Source organism: Amia ocellicauda, chromosome 8 (genome assembly GCF_036373705.1).
Source record: "Amia ocellicauda isolate fAmiCal2 chromosome 8, fAmiCal2.hap1, whole genome shotgun sequence".
In the NCBI taxonomy this organism is placed as follows: domain Eukaryota; kingdom Metazoa; phylum Chordata; class Actinopteri; order Amiiformes; family Amiidae; genus Amia; species Amia ocellicauda.
This window is the reverse complement of record NC_089857.1, coordinates 29,009,937-29,024,469: the sequence shown is the minus strand read 5'-3', so window position 1 is coordinate 29,024,469 and position 14,533 is coordinate 29,009,937. Positions and strand designations below refer to the sequence as shown.

At 34.9% G+C, this 14,533-nt stretch overlaps 1 protein-coding gene across 4 annotated transcripts in view; it reads left to right on the top strand.

Annotated features, from left to right (window-relative positions):
• rab27b (RAB27B, member RAS oncogene family) overlaps positions 1–14,533 on the top strand; it is an 80,599-nt gene that overhangs the window by 59,411 nt on the left and 6,655 nt on the right. For all 4 annotated transcript variants that reach the window (XM_066710962.1, XM_066710961.1, XM_066710959.1 and 1 more), the window contains exons 2-4: positions 7,249–7,420; positions 12,083–12,168; positions 13,459–13,562. In XM_066710962.1, the coding sequence (XP_066567059.1) occupies positions 7,268–7,420; positions 12,083–12,168; positions 13,459–13,562 (343 nt within the window). In that variant the 5' untranslated portion in view covers positions 7,249–7,267. The remainder of the gene's footprint in view (positions 1–7,248; positions 7,421–12,082; positions 12,169–13,458; positions 13,563–14,533) is intronic.

Genomic DNA, 14,533 nt, shown 5'->3' with positions numbered 1-14,533 from the left:
CTTTGTTTTGTAGGTAAATTGTGATGGATAATTAAATAAATCTGTCTTCTCTGGTCAAATGCAGTTATCTAAAGAAGAACATTGCCAGTGTGGTGATTTGCAGCTGTTGTTTTTAATCTGAAGTATTTCAATATGTTCTCTAGGAATGATACTTTAACAAGGTTACATTAATTGCATTAAGTAGTTTCAAAAGAGTTAGAAACAAAATACTTTTTTAAAGCAGAGTACGGTTTCTGCTGTTCAAGTCCTGATTTTCAAACTCTTCTAGGAACATCAATTTAAGTATTTAATTTTGCTGTCAATAAAACCTTGAAAATATCGTTTTTAAGCGTTTACAAAAAGGTACATTTGGTGCTAATGTCAACCTCAGCTAAACATTTTATAATTGTTATTTTTTACACACAACTATACAAAATATGCCAGAAGAGGAGGCAGACTTTTATTGGACTTGGCTTTAACCTCATAGGCCTACACTGTACCACCCCCCTTAATAGATTGACAGTCATACTTGTAACTGTGTCCTGCCCTGTAAAACACTGTTCCTTCAGATTTTAAAGACCAACAGAAAGTATAAAAGGTGCATTGTTGTATGACTGTGTCTTAATTCTGAACCAGACCGTACTTAACATTTGTTGCTTGGTATCTCAAAAGCTCCACTTGAAAGTGTGTTGTGGTTTTTGTGAAGCACAGTAAAGTGCACTGGGTTTTCAACTGAGAACGCTGTTATTTTTTAATTTGTCTCTCCTTCAGAACTGGAATCTAAAGCTTACTGTTAACCTTTTCTAATCCTACTCTGGAATCTTCAGCTTGTTTAACCACTAAAAACTAAAACAGAAGAAGTTAAAAATGTCATTAAAATCCAAGAAGGGACTATTTAATTCCTAAATTTGTCTATGAATGATGCATTGGTGGTCATCATATATAATAGTGATAGTAATAATTTATCTTAACTGAAGCAGAATCTAACAAAATAGTATACACTGTTTCCTTTAAGTACTTCTCCAGCCATATTTGTTTATTCATATTTTATGTATGTGAAGCAACATTTTCCTTTAGGTGTACAATATAGATGGCAACCTCCACAAATGTATCTAATACACCATGAGTGAAAGTGTTCCCTGCAGACTGATATGGTTACATTCTGACTCAACAGGAGAGCATCAGTAAGAAGCAGATTTTTAACGGCTTAGAAGTAATAACCACATACAAAGACTCTGAGACCTTCAAATGGCACAACTGAGTGTACTGTGAGGCCTACTTCCTGCCTGAGCTCTAATTAGCTACCTAGTGACTGCCTGGAGAGCAGTACAGAGAACGTAACAAAACATCATAATTTAGGAGATTTTAAAGTTTGAACATATGGACCCCATTATGGTAGAAATGGGGATAGACTTTGATTAATTGATTTAAAATTGAGACAATTAATATGGATCTAGGCTAGTTATGTTTACCTTTAGCTTACAATTTAGCTTAATAAATAAATTAAATATGAACAGTATATTTTGTGTAAACCTAGTCACTATATCTTACTACCATCGGTCTCCCTTTATTTGCTAACTGTCCATGGAAATGCAAATGTTAATCAAACCATATGTCACTCTTGTAGGTCTTTCATAATGTCCTGTTTGTAAATTTGGAGGAATTAGTTTTGCTTGGGAACTGTTGTAGAAGTAAAAGGAATTGGACAATATTTTTTAAAAAATACACATACAACTCTTTATAACCTTATGAAGTGAGTGGTATTTGTCATATATATTTCAGATATCTAGTCTGTGATAGAATGTGTTCAATTTAAACAATGCGGGCTAATTTTAATTGTAATACCTGTCGGCATACATTTATTCACCCATTTTTTCTTTGATGCAGTCCTTCAGGAGAATATACTTTCCTTTAGTCTCCTTCCTTGTTCTATGACACAGCTCTAGTTACATAGGTAAACCTTGGTCACTCAGTTCTTACTGTTTCAAGATGGTCTGCAATAATTTTAGTCTTTATAGTTCATTATGCATATATAATTGTGTGATTTCACAATTTCATGTTTGAAGTAAAAGAGATGATAAACTTGTACTTCTTTTGTGATTCCCATGTTTTGGCGGGTTTATATGTTATCACCCGCATTGGACTCATGTTTCTCTTAAGTCTTGTATAGAAAACAATACATGCCTAGTTCTTGCTCTGCTGTGTCACTGTTGCCTGTAACACAACAGCACATTACTTTTTAATCCATTGTAACACTAAACCATCGAGCCTGAGCTTTCTATTTAGAAAAGATTAATTCATTTGTTTGTGACTGTGAAATAGATTTTTAACCGTAGCATATCATGTTAGCTCCGTGATGGAGTTTAGATGGCGAAGACACATGATGGCCGCACTGTATCCGTAGGCTGTTTATGGTCATCTACTGAGATTTGTTTTGTTGGTGATTGTTCATTCTTTAGCCAATTGTGCTGTTTAGTATCTTTATGAAATGAGGCATTTTGTATCTGAATGTCCCATGGCTTTTGGTGGCTTGGCTACGGTGAAGGAATTTAAGTCACATGATAGTTTCTAAATATAACGCACATTACTGTGAAGAGAAGACAGACAAAGTAAACATCAGGTTGAACAAATTGAACACGGAAGGTTGCTGTAAGAAACTCACCCGGTCCAAGCTTAATATTATAATATAAGTAAAACCAACGCACTTGCATGTTTTTTGCAACCGAAGCATTTTAAATACATATACAAACATTTTTTGCAAACTTAAAATAAGTGTTTTCATAGCTGAAGCATTTTAAATTAAAATGCAATCATACATTTTTACTAATCTAAAATAACAAGCCATTTAATGTTAGGTTTAACAAAAATGTAATTTATAATATGGCAGTATGGAAGTGTCCTACTATCTGCTCCACTGATGCGCAGGCTGTTTTTCTGCCCCACTGTCTCTAAAATGCACGGCGCTGCAGTGGTTGCCAGAGAGGTGTGTTTGATCAGATCAGCGTTTACACTGCCACTTCTGATCCTGATCAATGCATTTGATTTGATCCGGATCAGAAATGGCAGTGGAAATGCACCTAATATCCCATATCTGATTTCGATGTAATCTGTGTTTCTGCCACTCTTCCACCCAACAGACTTGTAAACTGTAAATGCATCTGAACTGCACAACTTTGTCTGGCCCAGTTAGGCCTATCTAACTGTGTCCATCCATGATATGGAGAGCTCTCGATTCTGATCTCCAGTCCTTAAGCACTAATATTATATTTCTTTGCAGACCTTATCCATGGTGTCAATATATCCAATATATCACATTTTTATATAGAATTACCCATTTATACAGCTGTGTTTCTACTGAAACTGAAGGGTCCCCCACCTGGGATTGAACCCCTGATCCTTCGCTCAGGAGTCCGGAGCTCTGACCACACATACACTTTTTCAAGCAGCTAGCAAAAAACATTCTATCAACGATTAGGTGAAGGGATCGCCACATTCACACCAAATGCACTGAACCTGGCTGCAGGGAAGGGATGTGCACCTTTGGTACCTGAATAGGTAACAAATGAGTTAACTTTGACTGAAATTGTACTGTCCACATTCCCAAGGTTTGCTTCTGTTCCAAACTACTTACAAGTTATTATACTGTTTTAAGTTTATATTGCTAAGGGAAGGGAGTCATACTTGCTTTATTTTTAGATGCAGTTTCATGAGTCTGATATTGTGGATTGACTCTTGTAGACCATTCTACTTTTAAGCCACTCTCTCCGTGGTACAGCTGCATTACATGGAAAAATGGGGGTAGCTCTAATTCTGGCTATGTGGGAACCTGCTATTGTGCCAATTTACTGCTGTAGACGGAGGCTTATATTTCACAACAGCCAGTGCAGTAAATAATGTGCTTAAAGATGTACTACGTGTGTTTATCACATATTTCAAGATCATAAACACAGCTGTTTTGAGAGGCTCAGTTTTGTTTCCATGGATAGAGAAACCATGTGGTCTCTTTCTGTGAGAACCTCCCCTGTAAGCACAGGAGAGAACCAGCAACTGCTCTGCCAAGTGTGGATTCATGAACCCGAAAACAGAGTATTTGCACCCCTTCTTTTTGTCTTCCGGTTTCATAGGAATGTATTTCTGCTTGATGCAGCATTTCCTTGGTTTAGTTATAAGAAAATGGATTCAAGTTACTTAGTCTTCTTGAAGTGCAAATAAAGTATGCAGTAGGTTAACTGCAAAACTGAAATGGCTTGAGAAAGCAACTGTAGATTTCCTGGACTGTTATCAGCAGTGGTGGTTCAATGTAGCTCTCTATCAAAGTCACAATGAGGTTAGTGCTCCTCGTGTTTGTGACCACTCATGTGATTTTTGTGATTATACGTGTACGTAGTTCTGGCTCGTTGATGTTAGATATAACATGAGCCTTGACATAAGTGTAGTCGGAGAGAGAGTGCAAGAGAGAGAGAGAGAAGGTAGCATTTTTAAACCACAGCACTGTATCTTTCAATGAAAACCTCTCATTGCATGGCATATTCTATAGTCATACCATATATACAAATAAATCCAAATAAAGTCTGGCAGAATCAAAACTACAAACTGTTTACTTTTTATTTCAGACAAGGGGGAAAAAAAAAATCCCACAAGAAAATGTGGTCTTTGATGTGGGATACTACATATACTGTAGTTTTTATACCTCACTCTCTGCCAACAGTACTGGTCAGGTTTTTCATACCAGACCTGTTTTGGACTGTATTTATTGATAGGTCAGCACAGACTGTCGTTACAGGGATTTTCTTCTACATGAAAAAATCCTGTGCACTCATGTAGAAACTACCCTCAGATCATGTTCAGATATAGCTTTGTAGTCATTACTACAGGTAACGGGACCTGCTTTTTGTCATATAACTGTGTATTTGTTTACTGTATTATGTGCTCTTTAATGTTTAATTTAACTTGTAATGCTTACGAAGAGTAACCAGTCGTCTCAAGTCATTTGCATTACTTTTTAAAGATTCTGGGCACAGAATAGTTTAATCAGTTTTTATAATCCAGAAAAGCAGTGCTACCTTTCATCAATGCAAATGAAAAGACAAAAATCGTTGTAAACAAAAAACTGAAAATACCTAAAACCTAACCTTTCAATTTCATGCATTGTTGTAGCAGAAAAAATTAAAGACTAGGCTGGTAGCCAACAATAGACTTCCACTTCTGTGACCTGATCAACTGAAATCAATGCAGAAAAAGAGATTAAATAAAAATGTCCCTTTCTCCTGCAGTGAGAGAGCCTGAAACATGCTTTGTCATTCTCGATCTCCCCAGTTTACTTGAGGACATACGTGTGCTTTTTGGCAATATTGCTGAAAGTATTTATGTTAGGTGGTCCAGCATGCAATGTAAATATTGGTTTATCTGTTTGCTTTCACAGGGAGGTTACTTTTCCTGCTGTAAGTGACTCCACCATAGAAGTTGATGTATATTTCATCCTGTAGTTCCTTTGTATAAACGTTTCTGCTAAATGACAAATTGTACCTTAGCTAGGACCATCATCCACATTGTAGTCCCTAAGCTTTTCTGGAACAATTCCAAAAAATACTCTCGCTTAAATAATAACTAGACTGGAAAGTGTCTGCAAATGGCTTGTTTCCATGTCTCACCAAGCTTTACTTCAGCTGAACAATTTTATTTAATCTTCATCTGTGGTAGTAATCACTCACCCATACATTATTTTTGGAGACAGAGATCAGGAGGCAATTTACAACAAAGTTTCTGAAAATCATTTCAATTTTATAAAATTGTTCACAACAGGAAATTAGGATGATTATCTAAGACGTGCCAGTAAATAATTAAAGTACAATTTTTCCTCTTCAGATTTAATGAGAAATTAAAGTCTGGTCACTGAGTACTATTGGACTTGATTATTTTTCTTATTTTCTTTAGGTCTTCAGTCAAGTTTAAGTTTGTATTTCATATTCATATTAGGTTTATAGAATCAGCCTGTATTCATTTGTTTTGTTCCTTAAAGTCTGTAATGTAGTCAGGTCTCTGAGTCGATTACAAAATATATTTGTTTTTAACTTCATGTTATCTGAAGTTCCTATTTATGTGTTCACTGATTTTATTATGCTTCTTTGTATTTCCACACATGTGAAAGGAATTACAATTATATTGAAATACTTTTAAAAATAAATACACCTTCATTACTTGCTTAGAGTTTTAAACAGGTTTTAATGAGCATTAAAACAAGTTGTACATTTCCTAGTTCTGTGCTATAGTTGGGGGGAATATTTATAGTTTACTTTTTTGTTTTAATGAACAGGCGTCATTTCTTACGCTTATTATTTTGTTACCTTTCACCTCTCGTTGACCAGTCTCCCTTGCTGTACGTCTATGGTCAAGTTGTGTTCATAGCAAGCTTGTAGATCTAGTCATCCTAACATCTACAACACTCCAGTCTATGTCAACCTGATCTTAGCTGCTTGTAACAAAAGTTCTTGGAAGTATTCATTTGGATCCATTTAATCAATTTTCTGAGCCTAGATATTTGATGCCTGTTGGTTTTGTAGCTCTTATGTGAATTCTTGCTAAAGTATGCATTTTATATGTGCTTTTAAACACATATTATTCAAGGGTTGTTTTTTTTTTTTTTTTTTTTTTCCTTCTTGCTGGGAATGTGGTTGCAATTACATTTCACTAAGTTGAGGATAGTGTTCTGCTGTGATTGTGCATTTTTTCATTCAATGTACTTTGTGTTAAATGTCCAGGTATCTTATAAATTGCATTACTGCATTCTGCCTTTTTAATGAGAATGGCAGCAGTATGAATTTAAACCGTAATCCTTACAATTCTGAAAAACAATCCTAATTTTACAAGACCACATTTTTACAGATACACGTCAGTGATTTCTTCTATGCTTTTATTGATATTGAACAAGGTTTATATGGCAAAATAGACTCTAATCCTGCAGTTTAGTGAGTGCACTTAATCCACAATTCATTGAGCTGACTGACTTTGTCAGTCCTGTTAATAAGAGACAGAGAAGATTTAAGGCTAATTAATCAAACTATTTGCTCTCCGAGTATTTTCTAGCAGCAGTCTTCAATGGTGACCCAGGTGAAGAATGTTGTGCCTTAAAACAGCAGTTTCTTCAGATTTCAAAGAGCAATTAAAAAATAAACCAATAGCTTTAGCGAAACTAAAAAAGTAATCCATAATATGGAAAAATCAACAGCTCCTCCGTGGTCCTAGACTGAGTTTTGTGTTCTTCTGTTGCAGGTTCAGCACAGTCAGCACTATGACTGATGGGGACTATGATTATCTCATCAAGCTCCTTGCTCTTGGAGACTCTGGAGTTGGAAAGACCACATTCCTGTACAGATACACCGACAACAAGTTCAACCCCAAGTTCATCACCACAGTGGGAATTGACTTCAGGGAAAAGAGGGTGGTGGGTGCACCTTGTTTTTAATGTCCATTGTGTACACTGCAAAAGAAAGTTCTGGTGTGTTTTTACAGGAGTCTACTTTCACAAGAGCATTCAATCAGCAAGTCACTCAAATAGTAATAAGACTGATGTGCAAGTGACCGTATCTGGGGAGAACAATGTTTATTAAAATGAAAAATGAGACATTTTTGTAGCAAGTGAGAAGCAAAATGTTCAAAATCATCCTTAAAAGTTATGTGGAGCCAAATGTTGTATTTCAGGAACTGATGATTCACATCAACATTATTAATAACTGATAACACTGGGAAAAGATATAGTTTAAATGGGCAATTTAATTTATACCTTCAGCATTTTATTGAGTTTAATACAGTTGGGAATGACCTTGTAGTACAATGAAGAATGTAAGGAAACATGATCAAAACTTGCATTTCTTCTCCTGTTTTTTTTTTTTGCATTTCATTCGGGTTCCTTTGAATTGTGTGTTATGAAATACTGTCTGAGTTGAAGACACTTTTTTTTCCAGGCATTCATAATTTCCTAAATCTTTGTAAAAACGTGTTGCACGTTTAGAGGGCATAATCTAATCTCATTCTTCACACGTCATATGCAGTGTGTATTGGGGGAATGGCTCTGATAATGACTCATTCTTAGCATGCTTCAATAGCAGCATTTTAATATTACCTACAGTCCCGACAGTGCTCATCAAATATACACTTGAATTTATTAGTTTGGATCCCTCTGTCTTGTACTTTGGTCAAAATGCCCTTTATTTTAATTAGTCCTGAAAGCCAAGTGGATTCCATTGACAGTAAGAAAGCAGTCAATGAATGACCAGGCATAGTGATCCAGCCTAAAAGCATACCTAATGAATGTAAAAATATATGCTAAAGCATTAATCAGATCAATGGCTGCCTAAAGAATATAATTTAAATGTAAAATGAAAAATGGCTAATTTAATGCTTTCACCTATATAATTCAGTTTGACTCCATTATGTATCAAAATGGGAATTTAACTTCTGTGCCTGCAACAAGAACTGCAGTACTGGGAATTGTCAGAGAAAGTGTCATCAGTGTTTGCACATTTCTTTGGCAACCTCTAATCAGCTCAGTCTGCAACTACTCCAACAAAGGAAAGGAAAGGTTATAATACGGAGGAGAAAAAAAGTTAAAACAGTGTGACTATTGAACCTAATAATGTAAAGCAACAAAACAAAGCAAAATTAATCAAGACAAATAATTTGGTGCTACATCTGTTCTCTGCTCAGTTTGTACAATTGGTTTATTGTATTGTCTTTACAAGTTATTACCAGTTCAGTTTGGCTGTACTTTTAAGCAGCTACTGTCCTTATTTAACCTTAATTTTATCAATCCATGAGTATAGTTTACAGATAATCCCCAACCACACATACACAAGCACACACATGTGCATATACACCATGAAGCCTGTACTTAAAATATATTTTATCATAATTAATGTAGTTGTTTATTTGGACCCTGATAGGATTTGGAGTGGCATAAAATAGCTAAAGAATAGTCAACAAAATGGAATTGAAATACATTTTGTGCTGTTTGTAGTCGTATTGTAAAGTCTTCAGCAAATTATAGAAAGCTTTTTTTTTATATTAAACTGTTTATTAAATTAGAATGAGAAGTAGAATTCATAACAAGTAAAAAAAAAAAAAATCTATAATTTCAAGAGTTTCAACCTAATAAAAAAAAAATATATATATATATATATATATATATATATATATATATATATATATATATATATATAAATAGGCCATGAACTATTTTTGGTTTGAATATAAAACACCTTTTAATAAGTTATTAGTGTCACTTCACTAAAATCCTGTACAAATAGGTAGGCTCTAAATCTCTAATAAGTGAAAAGCATACTAATAATTGAAGCAAATATGGCTAAATTCCCATAGGTGTCTGGCTATGTTATACATGGTCAGGCTGCAATTACTCAAGTAAAAAAATCTATATTCAGTCTACCTGCAATCTATGAACCGTTGACTGTATTTATGATTTTGTCTGGTCTTAATCTCCTGATCAATCCGTTGTGTATATACAGTAGCATTCAGTTACATTTGGTATATGTTTCTAACACTTGGTACATCTAGTACACTACTATACTGTAAACATTTTGTACTCATCTTTAGAAGTATTACAAATTCCCTGTTGTAAATCATTGGCTTGAAGTCTTCATAAATCGGATCAGTTTTCTGCTTTCCGTCTTCAGATATCCACAACAAACTGAGACAAATGCAAGTTTTCAAGAGCCATGTCTACATTAAACAGCAGCTGACAGCCGATGAAGTAGTAACAGGGATTATTCTTTAGCAGTAAAGCAAAACAAGTTTTATGAACTTATCAATGCCAGCCTCTTATTTTATTCAGAAATTAAATAATTCCAGTTTGTGTGTGGCCCTTATCTGGTGACGGTAGTTCCATCTGCTGATTTCACAGACCCCAATCAGCACTAGTCTTGGACCCAATGTTATTTCAGCTAGAGTTGACTAGTACTAGTAAGACTAGTACTAATCAAGGCCTGTGCAATGAGCTGCAAGTGTTTAACACTTCACTTACTCTGTATTGGCTATGTTGTAAGAAATGCATTTAAAAATACATTGGATTGGATTGTACAATATAAACTTAAAATCCCCTCTATAAAGATCATTTGAAAAATTAAAAATTGAACTTTTTTTTTTCTTGCTGAAAGTCATTTTCTTGGTCAATGACTTAATTATTACTAGAAGCAGCATTTTCCCCATTATTCCTACAAAGAGGAAGTGTGATCTTCAGCCTCTGACTGGTAGTTAGTTCTGATACAATATCTTTAATTTAATCAAACACGAAACATGTGAAAACTATTTCAGGATAGAGGCCAGTGTTACAAGGGTGTTATTAATGGTCTGAATAAGTTTTTCTTTTCCTTTCCCTGTAGATTAATTCAACTAATTCAATAGAGATAATAATGAGAGATTGCTTTATACTGCCTGTGGTCTTTCACCTCTATACCATGACATCAGCCCATTTTCATCAGTCATACTCTGATTAGTAATACATCACATGCTAGTTAGTAGCACAGATGATAAGAATTCTGATCACATTGACATCTAATATCTTAAGACCACATGGCATTGATTCTTCAATTAATTGTCTTTTAGATCAGTTGATGAAATTGTGCCTTGTGCTCCATTGTCGCAGTTTTGCTGATGTCTACTGATAAATGCTGTGATCTAATTGTGGATACTTCAATCCACCGGGAACAGGCTCCATAAACTATTGAATTAACCTTCTGAGCCCAGAGCTCTATGTCCCTTATTGTTTTATATGTAATGTCAAGGGAATTCTGAGTTTGACTGAAATAAATGCACTGTGCTCATAGGAATGGTTTTAAGCACCAGAGAACACCACGGCTGAAATGCTATTTTAGCAAATGCAACGTTTGACTTGATTTGTGTTTTCTAATTCTTAAACCACGGAGTTCTCCTGTATTGATTGCTCAGGCTCTCAGTGTAAATCTAGGAGGCCGTTAAGGTGATGTGCTGTGAGTCCCAAACCCTACACTGTGATATTAATTCAAATAACTGCTTGCAATGCATACTGTTATTAGCATTACTAGATTATCTGCATCTTATGTTGCTCTCTCATCAATGCCAACATTTGCTGCTCAAAAACAAAACAAAAATGCTTGTCATGCCGTTTACATTGTGACTGATTTTGAGTTTATTGAACCATTTACTTTGTGTTCAAGTCTGTGCCTAGAACATAAATCTGTGTTATCAGGGTAGACTGATTATGCATTGTGTGTTCTCCTTGATACAAGGTGCTTTAATAGTGCATCAGTGGCTCCTATTGATCCAGTTTTGGTACCAGACCTTCAACCTGAAAGCAGGGGTGGACATGTTTTTAAAAGAGAAACCATTTTTTTTTTTCTTTCTTCATATATTCATTTATTTGGAAGTAATCCTATAGTTTAGTAATATTACATCAGCAAATGCTTTGCAGTCATGGGGTTGGTTCAGAAAATGCCAAGGACAGTTCAGCTGGAAGGAACAAATGTGAGATTGAGAAATGTTTGCAGGCTCATGAAACAAGACTACTGTCTTTACTGAGGCTTCAGTTTCGGTAAAATAGTTGAATGCTAGACATTCAAAGGTAGTCACTCCTGGTGGGTCTTATTCAAAAGTCTCGTAGAGTGAAGGGAATGGGGAAATAGTGTCTGCACTGTTAACTTTCATTTTAATACTTTAGCAACACAGTAGTCCTTCAAACTCTAGAGTGTGTTTTTGTAAGATAGTACTGACAACACACTTGATATTTGTTTTAGAGGCTTTATTTGTTCTTTTATAGCAAGTTGATAAATACTTTACAAAGTAATTTAATTTGAGGTATACATATCTACATGAAGACACTGTGTCGGTTGGCAGACCTTTAATCATGTGAAAAGTCTCCACACACATCTCTGTTGTTGTGCACTCTGCAGTATTGTTTTGACCAAGCCTGACTTGGCCATGTGTAACCTTTTAAATAAGTACAGGTATTACCCATTACCTCCAGGAAGTTACTAAACAATAAGAGTTAATAATGTTAACAAATACAAATTTCCTAAAATATCCGTCAATATTTTTTCTTATTGTCATGTTTTTACAGGTGTACAGTGCTTCAGGACCAAATGGTACGACTGGAAAAACCTTTAAAGTTCACCTGCAGCTCTGGGACACAGCAGGACAAGAAAGGTAGTTTCCACAGTTGAGTTTTTAGTGCTTCAGTGCTTTTTAGCAAAATAAAAATGTTAAAATCTGTGGGCAAGAAGCAATTGCAGAGCTGCTGGGAAGTCAAGCTGGTATTTGCGAGTGACCAATAAAATGGATGCCTTAAGAGAAAAATAACTCTAATGATTCTCCCCAGCTGAGGTCAAAAATCTCTAACATCTGAATTTCCAGTCTATATACTGTTAGAAAAGACTGTAGTAAAACTATTACAATTGTGAAAATAATTTTATATCAAAGTACCAACCTTTGTGCAGTTGTCACAGATTGCACATCACAAATGTCACACCGTACATTGTAAATATCTTCTGGTGCTGGTCATACATCAGCCTTGTCCATTTTGTGGACTTTCAGGACTTCAGTTCAGAAGGTGCTTGAAAATTCCTCATTGCAAAGGAATTCTGTAGATCAGGCTGTAATGTCCCATTCGTGACAAAAGAACACATCTGAAAAAAACATGTATGGGTTAGAAAATATCCTATATTACTAAATCTTGTGTTCTACATTTTATTTTGCTCACAAATATCAGTGTATACAAAAAAATCATTTATAATTTGTTAAATTCTCACTGCTATTAATATTCAAGTAGAAAATGTTACAGAGCAGTTTGTGCACTCTGGTCCTTTTCACAGCCTGCTTTTGACACTGTGTGACATTCTCTTTTTCTCACTGAAATCTCACTGCATCACTACACTTTTGCTGTTGTCTAACTGTCTGTTTTGCCTAGAGCATTAACACCACAAGGTTGCTTAAGGATTTAAAAAGTCTCCTGTGTGAACATGGTTTATATGTGTAAATGAATGCAACTTATTCATAAACATAACCGGCATGACATATTTGTTCCTCTTCACTTTCAATGCCATCTATCATTCTTATGTGGGATGATGTTTTTACTTCCATTGTTATAATTTTTTTATGTGTAGCTATGATTAAAGCTAGCCAATCGAAATCAAAGTTTAGTGCAAACTAGTCTGTTTTTTTCTCTTGAATGTGCATCTCTTCCCTAAGGTTTGGGAGACAACTCATCCTTTAATAGGGGACTATATAATATAATAACTGGTACTAGATGACTATCCCTTGTTGGATTGTAAACATCAGTTCATCCTCACTTCCCCAGACTTGGAATGAATGGGTTTCTGTTGCCACAATCTCCCTCTTGTGAAATACTGAATAATCTGAAAGGATTCTGCTGTAAGAATATCCAACGTTGATCAGCCCATTTTAATGTGCAAAACAGTAAATCCTGCTGTGTTACAGGTTTAGGAGCCTCACAACAGCCTTCTTCAGAGATGCAATGGGCTTTTTATTAATGTTCGATCTCACCAGCCAGCAGAGCTTCTTGAATGTGAGGAACTGGATGAGTAAGTATGAGAGCTTTCACACAGTTCTTTAAGGGAACAGGGGAACATTACTGTGTACTCATGTCCAGGCAGTCGCATGATTAAGCTATTCATTTACTTGCTCACCAGACTGTTAAGTGGACTGGAGTTGTGGCTTGACACCATCAAATGTGGCATTAGGCTATCAAGTACAAATGTGTGAAATACTGTTATATATGAGATTAAAAGCAAAAAGTAGTAAAAGTGACCTTATTCTTCTGGTACAATTTCCAATTTGAAAAACAGTGACTGAATTGGTAACAGCATTACATTTGTATATGTATTATATTGTGTGTGCAATATATATATATATATATTATATTGTAGTGTACATTTAAAAGACATTCTTAAAATATAGTACTGAAATGTAAGGCAAATGGCACAGTGTTAAAATGAAGAATATGATGCAGCTCAAGTAACACCAAATAAAAGTTTTGCCTATGCATACCCAAACCTTACTAAACTATTTTTCCTTTCTTCAGAATCCATTTTCATTAGCTTATTTGTCTTAAACTGTTGGCACAGAACAGCCACTAGATAAATCACATAATAACACTATCAGGCAAAAATACATAAATAAACCAAAGCAAAAACAAAAACTAATTATAATAATAATAACAATTCCAAAGAATACTTTAAAACAATAATTCTAAATATTGTTTTAAGTGCTTTCACAGCTCAAAACTAGGGGCGGATACATGTAAATGGTAGAAAACATTATCAGATAAAGTAATTTTAATATTTTTAATTTTTCCACTTGTTTAAAATATGTCAGGAACAGTTAACTGATTTATGTTTGCAGAATTATCACTATTATTTCCTCCTTTAAATTGTAACTGTTACTTGAAGAACTAATCAAAATGAAAGACTGTACATTCCTACTGGTTCATTTTTGTGCTAGAAGGAACATCACCTCTTCAATTTGGCTATTATTATGGTTATTATGGCTATTC